We start from the raw sequence: 21,294 nt of genomic DNA, 5'->3' as shown, positions 1-21,294 counted from the left end.
ATCGTAGCACTATGTCAACAGTGAAGAAAGACATAAGACATAAAGGCATAAATACATTAACGTTGACATATGATACCTCCTTTAAAACAAACCCTTCTCATGTTCTCAATTATGTTCTCACTCGGATGGAGCTCCGCGGACAACTGTCATCACATAATGTGTCTTCAAAGTTTGGATATAGAGTGCCAAGGAGACATCGTGTCCCATTGAACATCACAAGTGAGCCTGTCCTTTTCCACCTGATTAAGCATTGATGAGTACAATACCATTCAAGAATGGTGATGAGACTGAGAGCCCAATTGTCTGCCCCTTCCTGGAGACTGCTTGCAGTATCATTACTGACATCAGATAGATCTACATACCAAGACTCTGAATTGATATTTTCATACTGTATGACTCAAAAAAATGAGACTCCTGGATTCTTTTTGGATTTATTATTGATGGCTCTCCATGACTCTTGTTTTACTGGCTCTCTACTACTTTTGGGAGCATGCCAGCCTCTTTAAGAGTCAAATTCTTTGCCACCATTTACAAGACAAATTAAGGCAGAGGTGGAATAGGGTGGAGTCTCCCAGTATGGATGTTGCTCAATCCCAAGCTTCTACAGAGTCCAGTGCAACAGGACTGAATGAATAAAGAAACTCAATTCAGCCTGTTCCAAGGTAGATATCAGTTCCATTAATAGGGTCAAGCAAGCAGCCCAGATTTCAAAAGAATCCTGCAAGTTTGTTTTGATTCCAAGATATGTTTTCTGGATCAGGAAGCTGACAGGTGCATAATCAAAATAAGGGATGGTGAAAAGAGCCTGGCCAAACCATCGCCATCTCCGTTTGGGTAGTGACATGCGATTTTGACCTTGGGGCAAGCAGGGCCCACAATGTGCCAGAGATCACGCTTGCACCCATTTGCCCTGTGCCATCATTTTTCTTTCATTAGCAGCTCAAACATTTCAGCAGGCTCAGTTTTTCAGGGTACCAATACACATGCTCTCGTATAATCAGGAGGATCCTGTAGCAAGGTAGTGTAGCCCCATATGTTCATCTCAACAATTAGGAAAGCCAAGTATGTTTTCTTGTATGGCAAGAATTTGAAAAAATTGTGGAACTGTTTTTGCATCTTTAACACTGCTCTGTTACCTTCCGAAGCAGAAGAAAATACTTCCTGTGAGGAGGTACATAATCACACAATGTAACATGGCTAGTTCACATAATTAAGCTATGGTTCATTGAAAGTTGGCAGTGTTTTTGCAAATGTCTTCACTATTCATGATGTTGGTTCAAACCTTTTTTCAGACTGCATGATGCTCTTCATTTCCCTCTTTACAGCAGGAGAGGATGAGCTGGGAAATCTGGCCAGCATTAATGATAGCCTGTGATCATAAACAGAAAATGCTGAAAATAAACAGCAGCCAATCTGTGATCAGTTGGCAGGAGATCCAAGTTGAATGGCAGAGCTGGTCACTGCCATTTCCCTTTTGTATGGTGCTCCATCTGGAGTCTTTTAGAAACTAAACTCCCTTGTTTGAGGGAGTTCATCTCTGGTCCTGAGTTTAGGAGCAAGGTAGTGCACTGTTTCATTTACCAAGTTTAGAAGTGCATAATCAACAATCTAAATTCTTATGTTTGTATTGCCTTGTGTTGCAGTTGAATGGAAATTAAGTTCAAAACCAAGCAATAATATGTAAATGGTTAATATCAGTTCCTGCACCTTTCCTTCTATAATGGACTCGTGTTACTGAATTTACAAACAGAAACAGCCAAAAACAATAAAAAAGAACTTGTGCATTCTGAACAGCTGTATAGCAAATGTAATTTCTTGCCAGTCAATAACTTTCCTTTGGAAGGAAGTCCCTCCAGGGTGTGATAAACTTCATCAAAAGCTTCAGCCACTAGAAGTGTCAGTTTATTTCTTATCTATTCTCTGTGTCCTGTGGGAAGTATAATATATTAATGTGTCTTTGATGTCATTCACAGGGCTGAGACTGAAAGAGGCCTTTCTCGAAAACACATTATTGAAGGTATGCATCACAGTATGTGATAAAACGTTCACTAAATGCATCCTTATCTTTGAGAATTTGGCTCTGAGCCCTGTGAGGCTGTTTATTCCCCATTAATTTGGATCAGGAGTTCTACTTAGCTGTCAGGTTGAAATTATACAGCTTACTGAAAAACAGGTAAAATAATATAACAAGAATTTCGAGTGATAATGATCAGTATCATTATGTGATGGTTTTGTATCTGTATCATGGTTCCTCACATGCATGGACAGCTGGATGAGTTGTGGTCCTGACAGCTCTTTCTGTAGTGTGGGCTGGTATATTCTGATTGTTTTCTTTGCAAAATACTTGTAAAGGAGAAGTATATATATTTTACTTTTTCATTGATTGTGAAACCCAAGTGGATTCAGCAGAGTGGTTCAATCAGTATTGTCTGTAATTGAGGTAAAAACAATGACTGCAGATGCTGGAAACCAGATTCTGGATTAGTGGTGCTGAAAGAGCACAGCAGTTCAGGCAGCATCCAAGGTGCAGCGAAATCGCATTTCGGGCAAAAGCCCTTCATCAGGAACCAATGTCTGTAAGTGAGTCAACAAGAATCATATTTATGACGACAAACAACAATACCATTTTCATTTCCCTTCTCTCTCTAAAAGAAGCATCCTAACACAAGAGGATGTTCAATCGTTTTCAGAAATCTAGCTGCAAACTGTGAGAATAGTCTTGCCAGTAGCAATTTGGGCTAGATTACAGACAATTCAAACACTGTGGCTGAAACATAACTGACCGCATGCTATGTAATGAGTAGCTCTAGACCTTAATAATTGAACAAAATGATCAATTTGCTGCTCATGGAAAACTACCTCAAATAAATAAGCCAATGGGAAAATTAAAGGTAAAATTAAGCAAACTTCATCCCCAGTTGCAGCTTTTTACTTTGTCCTTTTAATAGTTGACAGATACTTTATTGCATCTTAATCTAACTTACATCCTCTATTATTTCCCCAAAATGAAGTCTGAGTATTTAAATGAGACCTGTGAGGTCAAGAATGGCTGTTTACATAATTTGAAAATTCCATTCCTACCCCAGGCTTCATAAGGTTCCAATGCCTCTAAAAAGCAACGGCAATTTTCAAAGAGAGGGTTGGAGACGGAGAGTTGGAAAACAATGTTCCTCCAGTTGACTGGCTTGTTGATTAGGTACATTGAAGAGCTCATTAACAAGTATCAGAGGAGCAGTTTGAAATTTTAAAATTGGGTGGCTCCAGGAAAATGCAATAGTTATTTTTGCTGTTTCCAATCTACGACATCATCATTCATTTTGAGACATCTTAAAGCTGCTACCAGTTGTTTCCTTGTACGTTGAGTAGAGAGTGATGTGTGGGTAGGTTGGCCTCTCTCACCCATTCTAGCACAACACTGACAGGAGCTGTCATGCATCATAGTGATACTTTTGCACCTGTATGATAGAGATGAGCTGTATGACTTCTCCATGATGTAACTGGCCACTCTATCTGACAGTGGAAGACAAAACTATGAGTGCTCAATCTGTTCAGCTCATATGCATGCTGCTGAATTCAGTCATAAGCCTATTACCAGGATGAGTTTTGCCACAACTTTCAGATCTTATTGGCCCAGCTGAAATTTTTAAACACGATTTCCTCACCACTCCTCTACTGCTACCTCTGTCGCTACATCCATTCAGCCTCTTTCTGTGTCACTGGGTAGAGTTTTTCTACCTGATGTCAGAAACAATATATCTTGCTTCTTAGCATTGCCAATGTCTCAAAAGGGGCATTAGGTCTTGTATGGTCACCTGCCTGTACTGTTGCCTGTACCATGTGTACTATCCTGTGTGGATCTCTCAGTAAATGGTAAATCCAATCATGACTGTCCTTTACCTTTTCAAAAGGACCTGTAGGTTTTACTGATAGCAGTAGTATTTTTGTATCATTATAAAGTGTCACTCTATTGAGCAACGTGAAACATGTTGAATAATGACTGACGTGGATTCTTGGTGGTGAATGAACAGTTAATCACAATAGTTTGTTTTATTTGCTGGTTGAATGTTTTTTCTTATATTTTAGGTTTAAAGGCCTCTCTGCAAAGAATGCAGCTTGAGTATGTTGATGTTGTGTTTGCCAATCGACCAGACACCAACACCCCAATGGAAGGTCAGTGACACTTTAGTTTGTTAAGCAAGTTCGGTTGACACAATCTGCTGCACCAGTTCCTGTATGTTGACCTTGTGACGATGATGTCACTTTAAAAACGTTATTTTGCCCTGAGTTTTTTTGAACAGAGGTCATAAAGGCAGAGGTGAAAAAGTAGCTACTGGAGACGGCCTAAGTAAACAACTTAGGAGGCCTTTAGTATTTTTTTAAAAGGTTGGAACAATGGAAGCAGCCTAAATGGGAGTGGCCAATTCTCATAGACCAAGCTTTCTAGTTTTTTAGGCTGTAGCAGTCAGAAGCTGTTTGGGGTCCCAGAAGAATTGGAGCTTCAGTAAATAATTCCTCTCTGCTACTTTCCCTGAAAGCTCTCTTAATGTTGTTTCCTCCTGGATTGGAGAACTGCATGTAAGAATTTATCTTTTTGCCAAGAGGTGTGTTTATGGAACAGTTAATTAGTAATTGATGCTGTTTCTATTATTCAGCTAAGTTTTCTAATAGTTGTTATTCTAAATTCCTCTTTCTTTTGATTGTATTTTAACTCCAGTATTTAAATAAATTGTGTTTTGCTTAACATCAAGTAGTTTGACCAGTCGCATCACATCTGGATCGTGCACTTCACATCTACCTTTAAAATAAGAAAAAGTTAGGGTCTAGGCTACCTTCTTAAACTACTTTGACAGGGTCTAGTCTAGTCCAGAACACACACATGATCACTGTCCATAAACAGTCAAAGCCATTTTTTAACATCAGAGTTATCTGCTTTGTATTAAAATGTACCATCATGAGCAGGAATACTGCAACTTGCACAAACAATATTTATATAATATTAACAGCTTTTGCTGCTGTGACCTCAATTAAAGTTCTGAATGAGGATGGCGTAAGGATATTTTATTTGACATATAAAGTGGAAAATTGAAGTTTGGACTAGTGTTGTAACTCAAAGCAAAAGTGGAACTCTGTGGTTACTCATACATTGGTCACATAACACTTCTGTAGAAGCTGGTGCTGTTAGGTTGAAAAAAAAACAATCCAGCAACATCTTTTCAATTGGTTTGAAGCATTTGTCACAGAACTGAGATGAGAATGGAACTCAGACCTTCAAAATTTTGCTAGCAAGCCAGATCTTTCCGTCTTACTCTCTCTCCCTCTCTCTCTCTGAATGGAAAAGAAATAACATTGCAAAGAAAGATGTCTAACTCAAGCCGAACCCTATGTTCAACTGACTAGCTATCAAAGTGAGGATCGTCACTGTCAATAACAACATGATATTGGCCCTCACTCCAAAAGGAAGTCACCTCATTTTCTCCTTATTGTATGGACTTTTGCTACATAGACCTGTTTCCTTTTTGATTCCTATATTTTCCACACACTGTCCTACAAAACACTATCTCATTTGTTTCATTTGTTTTATCTGTCCTGTTTGTGAATGAATATGCCTGTGTTTGGAATTAAGGTGATATAGTTTAAGTTTGCATATTAGTAACTACTAATCATTTTTTCTACATGTTAAAGGATAAGTTGTTGTAATAAATAAGTTTTTATTTTTTTCTTTATTAAAGAAAACTGGCGTGAGTATCTTTTATTTTAATTGGTGATAACAATGAGGTAAATGAACCATCCTACTGATTAAATTGGTCATATTTCACATTTAAGATGACTCACTGAATAGTTGTGCTTGATTTCTAGTGTATCCCTCCCTTCAGGGAATGGTAAAACCTCTAACATCCTGGTACAAATCAACTTTCTCTTATCCATTTAATTATCTTTTACTAAAAATGTGCCACTGAACTTCTAGGTATTCATTACATTAATAACGTGCCCAAATTAATTGGTTTATTTTTTATTGTCATTTGTTATTAGTCAGGCTGTCATAATAAACAAATTAAGCCTGCAGTGTGCTGGGATAATACAGCAACCCCATTACATTTCTTTAGTGCTCCTTAACTCTGCGTTCCTGACAGCAGGGCTTGAAAATGTCACAGAGCAGCTGAAGGGCAGTGTCCTGGGGGAGGGTGATCACTGTGGTTGTGGTTCAGATTGGTACCAACAACATAGATAGAGAAGGGTTAGTGGTCCTACAGTGAGAATTTAGGTAAAACAAATTAGCAAACAAGACCACAAAAGTAGTAATCTCCGGATTACTCCCAATGGCACACATACTAGTACAGAAATAAGATGATATGACAGATGAATGCATGGTTGGAAAGATAGTGCTTGAGGGAGGGCATTAGATACCTGGGGCACTGGGACTGGCCCTGGGAGGTGGCGCCTGACCAAGCCAGATGGGCTGAACCTGAATAGAGCCAGGACTGAGTTCCTTGCAGGATGCTAAACTAGGGAAGGGTTTAAGATAATTCAGTTCAGATGTGGAACCAGGAGAGAATGTCAATGAGGAATACTAGGGAGCTCAAAATACTGGGAGAGTCAGTTAGCAGTAGGATAGAGAATACTAAGCAAAGAGGCAGTATTGGAATAAGGGAGAAATTAAAATATTTTAAATCAGGGTTACAGAGCACCTATTTGAATGCATCAACTGTAATAAATAACATTGATAAGTTGCAGGTGCAGATATCTATATGGAGTCTTGTAGCTATTACAGAGTCTTGGCCCTAGGAAGTACAGGACGGGGTGTTAAATATTCCTGAGTACATGGTGTTCAGGAAAGGTCAGGAAGGAGGCACGATAGTAGTATTGATTAAGGAGAGCCATGCAACACCGGAGTAACAAAATGCCCTTGAGGGTTGAAGGGGAGAATTGGTTTGCCTACAGCTAAGGAAGAAAAACAGTGCCATGACATTACTCATTGTAGTACATCAGCCACCAGTGGAAACGTAGAGGGACAAATCTGCAAGGTGACTACAGTGCCAGGTAAGTAGGGTGCCAGTGGGATACAAGCTAAAGTGCCAGATGAGTAAGGGATGTGGTGCCAACTGAGTTAGATGTCAAAAGGGAAGGAGGTAGAGTGCCACTCATAGGTTGGGGGAAATTAAAAATGGAACAGTGTCAGGTAAGTAGTGCAGTATGTAGGGTAGTACAGGGAGTGTGAGGGGAACCAGATCCTGTGATCAAATCTGGGGCATTCAGATGTTCTATGTCAGCAGTGAGGGGAATGTGTGATTGGGTCAGGTCAGGTCCAGTGTGGGGTTGGATTAGGTCAGGTCCAGTGTGGGGTTATGTCAGGTTAGGTCTGATGTGGGGTTATGTCAGGTCAGGTCTGGTGTGGGGTTAGGTCGGTTAGGTCTGATGTGGGGTTATGTCAGGTTAGATGCGGTGTGGGGTTAGGTCAGTTAGGTCTGATGTGGGGTTATGTCAGGTTAGGTCCAAAGCTGGATTGGGTCAGGTCAGGTCCAGTGTATTTAGAGTGTGGATGTGGGGTGTACTGGTCTGGTTTGGGGGTGTAAAAGAAACAAGGGATGCTAATTGGACAGTTTTGTAAAAGGTTGCTGTATACTTATTGCAAGTACACTATAAAGTTCTGATCATATATTCACAAGTGTGTATGTGTGTGCGCGCGCAGGAGGAACCATGCAATGTTTTACTCATGTACCACTAAATGCAATAATGCAGCCCTTATTCCTGTTACATAGCTTTCTACTTGAACAGTTTCTTGTGTGGAATTTAAAATGTTTCATAGAAACATTAAAAATTAAGAAAATAAATGTTAGGATATTATTACTGTGACGCACATGGATATCATCCAGAGAATTTATAGCACGTTCTGTTTTTAATCATATTGCAGAAGACAAGTTTACTGACAGATTATCATCTAACATTTCTTGGCAAGATTGCTAAAGGCCCATCACAATATCCAGTATGTACTTCCATGATTTTCTGATTGTTTAAGTTAGGCTCAGTGATGCTGTTCAATAAGAAGCCTGTCCTCTGTCTCCCAATGGAAGTGTCATTGAACAGCCAGAAATTGTAAGATGATTATCCTCAGCACGACTGTGACAGATGTTTCTCAAGACCTTCGGGTCAGAGGAGATATTTGTGACTGGGGAAAGTTAAAACATTATGATTTGTTCAGGAATATTTCACATGCAATCTTTAGTTGGCACAATGTGCAGGCAAAGAAAAGTACCCTGCATCATTTTGAAGCAACAGAAAGACGGCACTGCTGAAGTCCCTCGGGAATTTGCCAGTTTAGGACTTCTGGAGACTCAGACTGACTAAGCAAAGCTTCCCCTCCCTGGCAATGACTGTAGAATAGCCGTCCTCAGCTGTTCCTCCTTCACTAGGCCAGTCCTGGCACCTTGGAGATGACAATGTTGGTGACCAAGCACACCAGCTCCAAGCAGATGCCACTTTGTTCTGCAAAATACATTCAAAACACAATGATCCTTTTAAGAACCACTCATAACGTATCTGAAAAAAACTGCAGCATCAGGTGGAATAAGCCATATGGGACTCAATTGACACATAGTTCCAATAGATGTGAGCTAGCTGCAGTGATCACTTATAGACTATACACTCATTGATTGAAAGGCAAGCATCCCTGTCTCTTCCCAAAAGAAGATGCAGTTTTGTTTTGCTTTTGCTGAATAGAAGTGGATGTTTTAAAACCCATTGGAAGGCTTGCCAACATGTAATGGTCCCACTTTGAACAATGAGAAGATTGTGGTGTGCCGCAAGGATCTGTTTTGGGGCCACTGCTGTTTGTCATTTTTAGAAATGATCTGGATGTGGGCATAGAAGGATGGGTTAGTAAATTTGTGGATGACACTAAGGTAGGCAAGCAAAAGTGAGGACTGCGAATGCTGGAAACCAGAGTTTAGATCAGAGTGGTGCTGGAAAAGCACAGCAGGTCAGGCAGCATCCGAGGAGCAGGAAAATCGACGTTTCGAGCAAAAGCCCTTCATCAGGTCTTTTGCCCAAAACGTCGATTTTTCTGCTCCTCAGATGCTGCCTGACCTGCTGTGCTTTTCCAGCAACACTCAGATCTAAACTAAGGCAGAGTTGTGGATCTTGCCGAAGGATGTTGTGGGTTACAGAGGGACATAGATAAGCTGCAGAGCTGGGCGGAGAAGTGGCAAATGGAGTTTAATGTGGAAAAGTGTGAGGTAGTTCACTTTGGAAGAAATAACTGGAATGCAGAGTACTGGGCTAATGGTAAAGTTCTTGGCAGTGCAGATGAACAAAGAGGTCTCGTTGTCCGGGTGCATAAATCCCTGTAAGTTGCCACCCATGTTGATAGAGTTATCAAGAAAGTATATGGTGTGTTCGCATTTGTTGGTGGGGGCATTGAGGTCATGCTTCAGCTGTACAAGACACTGATAAGGCCGCACCTGGAGTATTGTGTGCAGTTCTGGTCACCGTATTGTGGGAAGGGTGTGGAAGCTTTGGAAAGGGTTCAGAGGAGATTAACTAGGATGTTGCCTGGTATGAGGAAAGGCTGAGGAAACTGAAGCTGTTTTCGTTGGAGAGAAGAAGGTTAAGAGGTGACTTAATCGAGATGTATAAGATAATCAGAGGGTTGGATAGAGTGGACAGTGAGAGCCTTTTTTCTCGGATGGTGGAGGTTAACATAAGGGGACAAAGCTTTAAATTGAGGGGTGATAGATTTGGGACAGATATCAGGGGTAGTTTCTTTACTCCGAGATTAATAGGGATGCGGAACGGCCTGTCTGCAACAATAGTAGACTCGCCAATGTTAAGGGCATTTAAATGGGTATAGGACATACATATGGATAATAATGGAATGGTGTAGGCTAGATGAGCATCAGGTTAATTTCACAGGTCAACACAACATCGAGGGCTGAAGGGCCTGTGTACTGCACTGTAAGATTCTATGTTCTAAGATGTCAGGCTACACTGGGAGTGAGGGAAACACTAATACTCCCTTTGACAGGGTTCTTAGATGGAGTGATGCCCTTGCTGCTACAGCTGCCTTTCAAAGACCTCATAATCTGACATCCATCACTCACATTAACTTGGGTATGACCTGGTGGTGTTAGTGCATGGATAGTCTGGAACTTGGATGAGGAATGGCTGAGGGGAGGAAACAGGCCCATTAGCAGCCTTGTAGGTAAAAACTAGGGCTGCAGATGCTGGAAACCAAATTTTGGATTAGTGGTGCTGGAAGAGCACAGCAGTTCAGGCAGCATCCGAGGAGCAGCCTTGTCATGATCTCCCAGCTCCGGGTTGGGCAGACATCAGCCGAGGGCTGCACATAGAACATGCACATGCACAAATGTACCTAGAAGCCTATTGCAGCCAACTGACATCATGGACCACATCAGCACATGTACCAAGGCCATTTTTGCATTGTGGTTAATCACTCTGTATTAGTAGCGAACTAACGTTGTGAAATCTCAATGGTCATATAACCCCACAAAATAGTTGCAGACTATTAGCTTTTGACATTTACCTGATCATTGCTTTTCATGGTTGCTTCAATTCAACTGAACCTTTGTAATGATTTGCTCTAATGGACTAAGCCCTTGACTTTGGTTTGCTAGTTTTACACATCATTGAAATGCCTTCATTGTTTTTTGTGCACAATTGTTATGTGGAAGTTGTAAGTTTCTAAAGAAAAAGACAGATGCCCAAGGTTCCCATGCAAAGCTCTACAAATGCTAATGGATAATTTTCTAACTTCCAGCTTCTGTCTGGTTCTTTCAGCTTGCAGCTCTAATGAAAACTTGACTGTAAAGCATACAAGATTTGTCCATCTGTTATTGAGTAGATCACATGCATACAGCCAGTCTTCTGATGTGCACTCCTGGTGAACAAGACTCACAAATTTGCCAAAGTGCAAAATATACTAAAGTGTCAATTGTGAGAAATGCAATTTCAAAAGTGGCAAGTAAACCAAAGCAGCAAATTGTGACACACCTGTGGTGTAATGTTTTCATTCTAATAAAAACAGTTAATCAGCTGTAAATATTTTTGAACCTTCAAGAATGTGGCTGTTTAGCATCCATGTGGAGAAGGAGTTGCTGAACTGCAAGGACACAGACCAGGGAGCATTCAGATCGAGATGATGGTCCGAAGAGAAAACCCAGTAAAATACTGGTAATATTTATAAATGGACATACTGGTCATACCGGAGCTCCACTTTCAAGTGTACAAGATGAGTTGGACCAGTATGTCTGGGTCTCCTGCATGCTTTGGGGAAGGCTCTGAGAACTAGGAGCAATCTCAGACTAAGTTTGGCAGAAAGCAGAGAATGGGGATAAAAGGGTCTTTCTCAGGATGGCAGCCGGTGACAAGTGATGTTCCGCAGGCTCAGTGTTGGGACCACAGCCTTTAATTTTATAGATCACCAATCTAGATGAAGGGACTGAATGTATTCTGGCTATGCTTGCAGACGATCCAAAGATAGGTAGAGGGACAGGTAGTATGAGGATGTGGGGAGACTGCACAAAGATTTGGACAGGTTAGGAGAGTGGGTAAAAAAGTGGCAGATGGAGTACAACGTGGGAAAGTGTGAGGAAGAGTAGAGGCATGGACTATTTTCTAAATGGGGAGAAAATTCAGAAGTCTGAATTGCAAAGAGACTCAGGAGTTCTAGTCCAGGATTCTCTCAAACTTGCAGGTTGAGTCAGTAGTTAGGAAGACAAATGCGATGATGGCATTTGTTTTGAGATGACTTGAATATGAAAGTAGAGATGTATTTCTGAGGCTGTGGTCAGACTACATGTGGAGTATTATGTGCAGTTTTGGGCCTCATATCTCAGGAAGGATGTATTTGCCCTGAAGCATGTTCAGAAGAGATTCATGAGAATGGTCCCAGGAATGAAAAGCTTAACATATGAGAAACATTCGAAGTCTGTAGGTTTATACTCAGTGGAGTTTACAAGGATGAATGGCCTGGACAGTGTAGATGTTGGGAAGACGTTTCCATTGGTAGGACAGACAAGGATCCGAGGGCATAGCCTTAGAGTAAAGGGAAGAACTTTTAGAATGGAGATCGGGAGAAACTTCTTCAGCCAGAGAGTGGTGAATCTATGGAATTCATTGCTACAGAAAGCTGTGGAGGCCAGGCCATTGAGTATGTTTAAGACTGAGATAGATAGGTTCTTGAGTATCAAAGTGATCAAGGATTACGGGGAGAAAGCAGTAGAATGGGGTTGAGAAATTTATCAGCCATGATTGAATGGTGGAGCGGACTCAATGGGCTGAATGGCCTAATTTCTGCTCCTGTCTCTTATGGCCTTTGTCCTAGAAATAGGATTCTTGGGAGGGGAGGTGGTGGTGGTTTTGGGTGTGGGGGGGAGTTGGTGGGGACAGATTTGTTAAGAGCCCACCTCCCAACAAGTGCCAGTGAATTAGCAACTGCCAACTCTCACAACCAGCAGTGCCATAGGGAAGGTGGGTGACAGGATTGCAGAACTATTCTGGGTTCTAAAGAAGAGACATATTAGACTTAAAACTTTAACTGTTTCTCTCCAACAGATTCTGCCAGACATGTTGATTTTCTCCTGTGTTTTCTATATTTGTTTTATCTTTAATTGCGCTATTTTCCAGGACTGCCTTTGTTAGAAATTACTCTTGGCAACGTAGAAAACATAGCATTCCTCTTTAAGGGCAAAAACCCTGTGAAAATTCAAATAATACAACATAGAACATAGAAAAGTACAGCACAGAACAGGCCCTTAGGCCCACGATGTTGTACCGAGACTTAATCTTAATGTAAAATATAGTAACTTAACCTACACACCCCTCAACTCACTGCTATCCATGTGCATGTCCAGCAGTCACTTAAATGTCCCCAATGACTTCGTTTCCACCATCTCAACTGGCAACGCATTCCATGCATTCACAACTCTCTGCGTAAAGAACCTACCTCTGATGTCTCCTCTATACCTTCCTCCTAATATCTTCAAACTATAACTTCTCGTACCAGTCAATATTCCAAGTGTGGTCTCACCAGGGACTTGTAGAGCTGCAGCAAAACCTTGCAGCTCTTAAACTTGATACCCCTGTTAATGAAAGCCAAAACACCATATGCTTTCTTAACAACCCTATCCACTTGGGTGGCTACTTTGAGGGATCTATGTACTTGCACACCCAGATCTCTCTGTTTCTCCACACTGCCAAGAATCCTGTCTTTAATCCTATATTCAGCATTCGAGTTCAAACTTCCAAAATGCATCACTTCACGTTTATCCAGGTTGAATTCCATCTGCTATTTCTCAGCCCAGCTCAGCATCCTATCTATGTCGCGCTGCAGCCTGCAATAGCCCTCTATACTATCGATGACACCTCCAACCTTTGTATCATCTGCAAATTTACTAACCCCCCCTCAACCTCCTCATCCAAGTCATTTAGAAAAACTTCAAAGAGCAGAGGCCCAAGAACAGAGCTCTGCGGGACCCCACTCAACACTGTCCTCCAGTCAGGATAAAGTTGTAAATGTATTATTTTCATATATTTCTCCTCTGCCCCATGAGTATGTTTGTGAGTTCCTAGCTGTTCAGTTGTGCTCCTTTCTCTGTTTCATACCCAATGTGAGCTGTAGAGATCCAGATCCACTTAAGTTTTTATCCTCAGTTATCCTTAGAAGATTTTATCTTTGCTCATAAGAGAAGATGAGGGTTGGGGAGCAGATAAGTAATCATTAGGAGATTATGAATACTTGCTGCGTTGAAGACATTATCAAAATAAAATTAATGCAGTTTAGAATTTGCTACTCATAAAAATAACAGAAAGCAAATCATGAAAACTGCTATGTACACAGGGAAGTGTTTATTTATTTACGTGATTGCAGTGGTCTGTAGCATACTTAGGCACTAAATTGTACTGTAATTTTCACCCATGAATAAACCATGTGAGAATGGTTTCAAAGTACAAACTGTACTTTTAAATTCCCCAAGCAAAGTCACTTTTGCTCCAAAAAATAACAAATTGAGTGACCTTCATAAACTCAGAGCACACAAATGAAAATATCCACAAGTCATTTCTTCTCATCCTATTGGGTTAAGCAGTGCAAACTGTGACCTTTCGAACCATAATGCAAATAACCAATGCACCCATTATTTCTAGGGCTACTTTCTGGGGATTTGTCAGCCTTCAATCACATCAATTTGTTCAACACCATTTCTCTACTAATACAGATTTGCTTCAGTTTCTCTCTCTCACTAAACCCTGTGTTTGTCATCATTTCTGGTACATTATTCATGTCCTTCTTTGTGAAGACAGAGGCGAAGTGTAAATTTAGTTTGTCAACTGTTTCATGTTTCCCTGTTATAAATTTGACTAATTCTGACTATAAGAGATCTACATTAGTTTTCACCACTCTTTCAGTTCCGGTCACCTGACTACAGGAAAGATGTGATACCACTAGAGGGACTTACAATGGTGATTTACCCAAGATCTTGCCTGGGATGCAGCAATTGAGCTTAAGAAGAAATAAGATAGGCTTGGATTGTTTTCTCTAGAGCAGAGAAGGCTGAAGGGGGCCATGATTGATGTGTGTAAGATCATGAAAGTTATAAAGCTGTTATAAAGCCAAACTGAGACATACACGAGAATTCCTAGAAGCATGGCATTCCAACCGGAACTCTATCAACAAACACATTGACCTGGACCCCATTTACCACCCCCTGAGAAAAAGAATAGTAAATGATATCACCAAAGGAAATTATGTCACCACATGAAATGACATCACCAACCCAAAGAAACCCAAACATATAAATAGCAAGCAGGAATCATCAGCAGTGCTTCATCCGGAGGCTCACTGAAGATGTTACCTAGTACGGTGATGGAATGTCTGAAAATGAACCTTCCAGCTCAGCTCAATGAGCAAACTTACATCCAGACCCTCAACCTCAGCTACAAATCTTCTCAAAACTTGCTAACCTTTAAGAACTACTTGAAGAAGCATTTGAAGTATCATAATGTGGGCGGCACGGTGGCCCAGTGGTTAGCACTGCTGCCTCACAGCGCCTGTAGACCCGGGTTCAATTCCCGACTCAGGCGACTGACTGTGTGGAGTTTGCACATTCTCCCCGTGTCTGCGTGGGTTTCCTCCGGGTGCTCCGGTTTCCTCCCACAGTCCAAAGATGTGCGGGTCAGGTGAATTGGCCATGCTAAATTGCCCGTAGTGTTAGGTTAAAGGGGTAAAGGTAGGGGTATGGGTGGGTTGCGCTTCGGCGGGTCGGTGTGGACTTGTTGGGCCGAAGGGCCTGTTTCCACACTGTAAGTTATCTAATCTAATCTAATCATAACATTCAAAAATATGGGACAAGTACAGAAAAATGGGATTAGTGCACCTTTAGTGGTAGTTATGTCAGTGCGAACTTGATGGGCCGAAGGGCCTTTTCTGCACTGTATTATGCTATGACTCCATGTATTACAGTAAAATCTCAGACTTTCCAAAATAATTTGTTTCATTTTAAAGCTGACAGTAGTCACTCTTTTATGATCGAAAAATAAGGTTGAATTCCTCTTTCAAAAGCACAATCTGAAGGAGTATCTCTGGCTTGACACCGTGATGAGTTGGATACTTTGACAGCTGCTCAAGTTTTGTTGGGAGCTTCAACAGCACAACAACCTGGGCAGCAGAAACAATAAAGGCACACTGACCCCATCGACTTGTGAATTTTAGGAGAAAGTTAGAAGAGGTGTTTTTGAGCAGAAGCAATAGACTGATATATCATACACAGGATTGTACTCAAGCACAATCTTGAATGGATTGGCCTGCTGTATTTATTTCACACCATTATCATCAAACCAGGGCATCATCAACCTTGGTTCAATAAAGAGTGCAGGAGGATGTGCCAGGAGCAACACTGGGAATATCTAAAAGAAAAGGTGCCAATCTGGTCATAGAGTCCTACAGCACGGAGACAGGCCCTTTGGCCCAAACTGGTCCATACCGACCAAAATGTCCGTCCATGCTAACCCCATTTCCCTGCACTTGGCCCATATCCTTCTAAATCTTTCCTATCCATGTATTTGTCCGAATGCCTTTTAAATGTTGTTAATGTACCTGTTTCAACCACTTCTGCTGGCAGCTCATTCCATATGTGTACCACCCTCTATTTAAAAAAAGTTGCCCCTCAGGTTCCCTTTTATTCTTTCTCCTCTAACCTTAAGCTGATGCCCTCTGGTCCTCGATTCCCCAACCCTAGGAAAAAAAACTGAGTTCATTCACCCCTATCAATGCTTCTCATGATCATATACACTGTATAAGATCCACCCTCAGTCTCCCTTGCTCGAAAGAAAAAAGTCCTTGCTAGTTCAAGCTCTCAGACTCAGACTATTGAGTCCAGACAACATCCTTGTAAATTCTTCTGCACTCTTTCCAGTTTAATAACCTCCTTCCTGTAACAAGGTGACCAGAACTGAACACAATACTCCAAGTGCTGCTTCACCAACGTCCCGTGTAACTGCAACGTAACTTCCTAACGTCTATAGTCAATGCCCTGGTGAAACAACAGCACAAGACAACATGCATGCTAAACAGCAGAAGTGGCATACATCAATAGATAGAGTAAAGCAAGAATTTGCGAAACAAGTTTACAGATGACACAAAAGTAGGTGGGAAGCCAAGTGGGAAGGATGTCTCAAAGAGTCTGCAAAGGTTGAGCAAGTGGCAAAGATTTGACAGCTGGAATTTAATTAGGGAAAATGTGAAGTTATATTCTTTTGGCAGGAAGACTAGAGGGACTGAATGTTATTTAAATGGTGAAAGACTGCAATAAACTACAGAATATAGGCATTTGCGAGTCCTCATCCATGAATGACAAAACGCAAGCCCCCAAGTTGAGTGGGTAATAAGGAAGGCAAAAGGATTGTTGATCTTTATCTTAAAGGTGTTGATGTACACAAGTAGGGAGGTTTTGCTAAAACTATACAAGGCACTCATCATTCCACAGTTGGAACACTGTGAATAATTTTGGGCCCCTTGTCTAAAGAAAGGTGTACTGCTTTGGAGGCAGTCCAGAGAAGGTTCAGTAGGTTGATACCAGACATGAAAGAGAAGAGGTTTGAGAGGTTAGCTAACTGATTGGAATTTAGAAGACTAAGAGGCAACCTTATTGAAACATGGAAAATGCTTAGGGAACTTGATGAGGTAGATGGACAAAGGTTGTTTTCCCTCATGGGGGAGCCCAGAACCAGAGAATTTCTTCTCACAGACAGTAGTGAATCTGTGGAATTCTTTACTGCAGAAGACTTTTGAGGATAGGTCATTTAGAATACTCAACGCTGAGATAAAGTTAAAAATCACACAACACCAGGCTATAGTCCAACAGCTTTCGAAGTACAGGGTACTAGCTTTCGCAGCACCGCTCCTTCATCAGGTAGCTGTGGAGCAGGATCATAAGGCACAGAATTTATAGGAAAAGATTACAGTGTCATGCAACTGAAACAATATATTGAACAAACTTAGATTGCTGTTAAGTCTTTCATCTTTTAGAATAGATTGCAGGTTTCAATTCATTAATATGTAAATCCCAGATCTGATAGCCAAGTTCAATACACATGAGGATGACCTCAACGGGACCTTGGGTTCATGTCACACTACAGGTGACCCCACTGCACTATGTACACACACTCCTACATGCTCACACACTCACGTATACCTTCTGTCATACACATGTTCTCTCTCATACATGCACACGTACACCCACCACGTTCACACCCACACCCACACTTTCTCACAGGCTTATACTCCATCACACTCACACACACACTCTACAAGCATGCGCACATGCAAAACACACACTCTAGCACACACGCTCACATGCATACACACACACTCTCTCTCCTTCGTGCACGCACACACACATATAAGTCCATGGGTGAATTTGCATAGAGTCATAGAGATGTACAGCATGGAAACAGACCCAGAGACCCGGGTTCAATTCCTGACTCAGGCGACTGACTGTGTGGAGTTTGCACATTCTCCCCGTGTCTGCGTGGGTTTCCTCCGGGTGCTCCGGTTTCCTCCCACAGTCACAAAGATGTGCGGGTTAGGTGAATTGGCCATGCTAAATTGCCCGTAGTGTTAGGCTAAAAGGGGTAAATGTAGGGGTATGGGTGGGTTGCGCTTCGGCGGGTCGGTGTGGACTTGTTGGGCCGAAGGGCCTGTTTCCACACTGTAAGTAATCTAATCTAATCTAAACCCTTCAATCCAACCTGTCCATGCCGACCAGATATCCCAACCCAATCCAGTCCCACCTGCCAGCACCTGGCCCATATCCCTCCAAACCCTTCCTATTCATATACCCATCCAAATGCTTCTTAAATGTTGCAGTTGTACCAGCCTCCACCACATCCTCTGGCAGCTCATTCCATACACGTACCACCCTCTGCGTGAAAAAGTTGCCACTTAGGTCCCTTTTATATCTTTCCCCTCTTACCCTAAACCTATGCCCTCTAGTTCTGGACTCCGCGACCCCAGGGAAAAAACTTTGCCTATTTGTCCTATCCATGTCCCTCATAATTTTGTAAACCTCTATAAGCTCCAGGGAAAACAGCCCCAGCCTGTTCAGCCTCTCCCTGTAGCTCAGATCCTCCAACCCTGGCAATATCCTTGTAAATCTTTTCTGAACCCTTTCAAGTTTCACAACATCTTTCCAATAGGAAGGAGACCAGAATTGCACGCAACATTCCAACAGTGGCCTAACCAATGTACTGTACAGCCGCAACATGACCTCCCAATTCCTGTACTTATTTTCCTGATAAAGGGCACAATCTGCAAGCAGTCAATGAAGGCAGTCAATCCATGTAGCGTTTTATACATTCCTCCTTGGAAGTAGAACTAGTCTGACTCAAGATTGGGATACAGACAGTCTCTAACTTCACACCTTTAATGCATTATCTGAGCTGACATGTCACATTTTAAATAAAATATTAAGTTACCTTGAGAAGGTGACTTAAAAGAAGTTCTGGGATTTACATATTAATGAACCAAAACCTGCAATCCATTCTAAAAGATGAAAGACTTAACAGCCATCTAGATTTGTTGAATATATTTCAGTTGCATGACGCTGTAATCTTTTGCTATAAATTCTGTGTCTGATAATCCAGCTCCACAACTACCTGATGAAGGAGCAGCGCTCCGGAAACTAGTACTTCGACATAAACCTGTTGGACTATAGCCTGGTTTAGTGTGATTTTTAACTTTAGCAACCATCCAACACCAGCACCTCCACATCAACACTGAGATAGACATCAGATTCCCACATTCCCCACAAAACCATGGGGGAATAAAGCACAGTTTTTGAAGGAAGGTCTTACTGCATTGTCTTTGATTATTTCATCCAATGCATAGAGGTTAAGGAGAAACATATACAACTGTGGATGAAATTATTTAAGTTTTACATCAGGTATTTGTTACATTATGGTATCCCTGATGTTGTCAATTCTGACAGTGCGTGGCTGTTTGCTTCAGCTAATTTGCAACAACCAGTTCTGAATTTGAAAATGTCATTAAAAAGGTATCAGGAAGCAAACCCTGGGGTTACGACTGTTAATTTGCTCTTGAAAAATTCTGACTGCCGTATGGCACTGCTAAAGTATAGGCATACGCCATAGCAACGGTGTTCTAACAGCAGCAGAGTTGCTAATAGTCAGGAAGCTGAGGATGCAGTTCTACATTTTACCAAAGAAGTTGTTTTTGCATTTATGCCTGTATGACTGTCAGGGCATATGCAATAGGACAATAAACACAAAAAGCAAAGTATTACAATAAGTGTTCCTGTATGAGTTGGTTGTCACATTTAGGACAGGGGCAACGTGTTTGGTCAGGGATCTGAACAGTAAAGGTACAGTCACCTAAAAAACTGCAGACCAGCAGAGATTGTATATTCTTACTATAAAATGGGATCATATGAAGGAACTTCAGGAACCTTCGTCCATTGCAGGTAATTGGTCCATCACTGATTGATCGAGACAAACCCAATGTGGAAAGTGATAGAACAGAAAACTTCAGAAACCTCAGAAGTGAGGCAAAGAATCAAAGTCAATGGTCTTCAACCCAATAAAACACCAAGTCCAATGAGAATGCAAACTGGGAGAATACTGAAACCTCTGGATCACCTGAATGTTTAAAATCAGGGACTTAGTATATTTTTGCAATATAATTGCAATAAGGTGAAAAACGCTTTGGGGGTTAGGAAGTGTTGAATATAGGTCTGAGAGGGTTTGAAAGGGTTAATACGGAGGAGTGCCATAAGTAACACCCACTAGGATGATGTCATGTGGATTTGTAACCAAAACGCCTTGGGATTTCAAAGGATTGAAATCTAACATCTAGTTCTCCTCAATGTAACGATCTCCATCAGAACAATGTAATCTGTGACTAGTTGCTAACGTGCAATAAACTACATTTTGTTAACTAGAAGAGACACTTCTAGTTAGACCAGAATGTGGTTCTCCTCTCACAGTTATTCAAGTAGGCGCTGTAGATTTATACATTTAAATAGGATGTTCATAGCAAACACTGAGCAGTGTGCACACAATATCCACATACCTGATATTCCTGTAATGGGACAGCTTTTATACTGTTAGTAGCTGGACTCTCCAGAAAACAGCTGGTAATAGCTTTTAGCCCAGGTACAGAAACTTCCTCCATCGTGGGTTGAGCATTTTTTCTGGATGAGGTGCACCTCCTAGTGGCTTTAATGGTATAGCAGGCTCTGACTCATCAAATTGCAAGCAAGTGAGGATGAATCTTGCCATTTTTTGGCAGTGCCCTTTTCATCAAATTTCATGGACGGGTTCTCTCTATGAGACCCAGAGAATTTTCTCGGGTTATTGTCATAAATGTGCTTCATTAACTATCTATGCCATCCATAAGACTTCCCTCTTATCCAATGCTAGCCTGATTCTACTACCTGGTAAAAACAATGACTGCAGATGCTGGAAACCAGATTCTGGATTAGTGGTGCTGGAAGAGCACAGCAGTTCAGGCAGCATTCAAGGAGCAGTGAAATCGACATTTCGGGCAAAAGCCCTTCATCAGTAATAAAGGCAGAGAACCTGAAGCGTGGAGAGATAAGCTAAAGGAGGGTGGGGGTGGGGAGAAAGTAGCATAGAGTACAATAGGTGAGTGGGGGAGGGGATGAAGGTGATAGGTCAGGGAGGAGAGGGTGGAGTGGATAGGTGGAAAAGGAGATAGGCAGGTAAGACAAGTCCGGACAAGTCATGGGGACAGTGCTGAGCTGGAAG

At 41.6% G+C, this 21,294-nt stretch overlaps 1 protein-coding gene across 1 annotated transcript in view; it reads left to right on the top strand.

Annotated features, from left to right (window-relative positions):
* LOC122556375 (voltage-gated potassium channel subunit beta-1) overlaps positions 1-21,294 on the top strand; it is a 227,576-nt gene that overhangs the window by 195,002 nt on the left and 11,280 nt on the right. Inside the window, exons 7-8 of the mRNA XM_043703010.1 lie at positions 1,974-2,017; positions 4,084-4,170. Of these exons, the coding sequence (XP_043558945.1) occupies positions 1,974-2,017; positions 4,084-4,170 (131 nt within the window). The remainder of the gene's footprint in view (positions 1-1,973; positions 2,018-4,083; positions 4,171-21,294) is intronic.

The sequence above is a fragment of the Chiloscyllium plagiosum genome, chromosome 13 (assembly GCF_004010195.1).
Source record: "Chiloscyllium plagiosum isolate BGI_BamShark_2017 chromosome 13, ASM401019v2, whole genome shotgun sequence".
Taxonomy (NCBI): domain Eukaryota; kingdom Metazoa; phylum Chordata; class Chondrichthyes; order Orectolobiformes; family Hemiscylliidae; genus Chiloscyllium; species Chiloscyllium plagiosum.
This window is presented reverse-complemented; position numbering and strand designations above follow the sequence as displayed.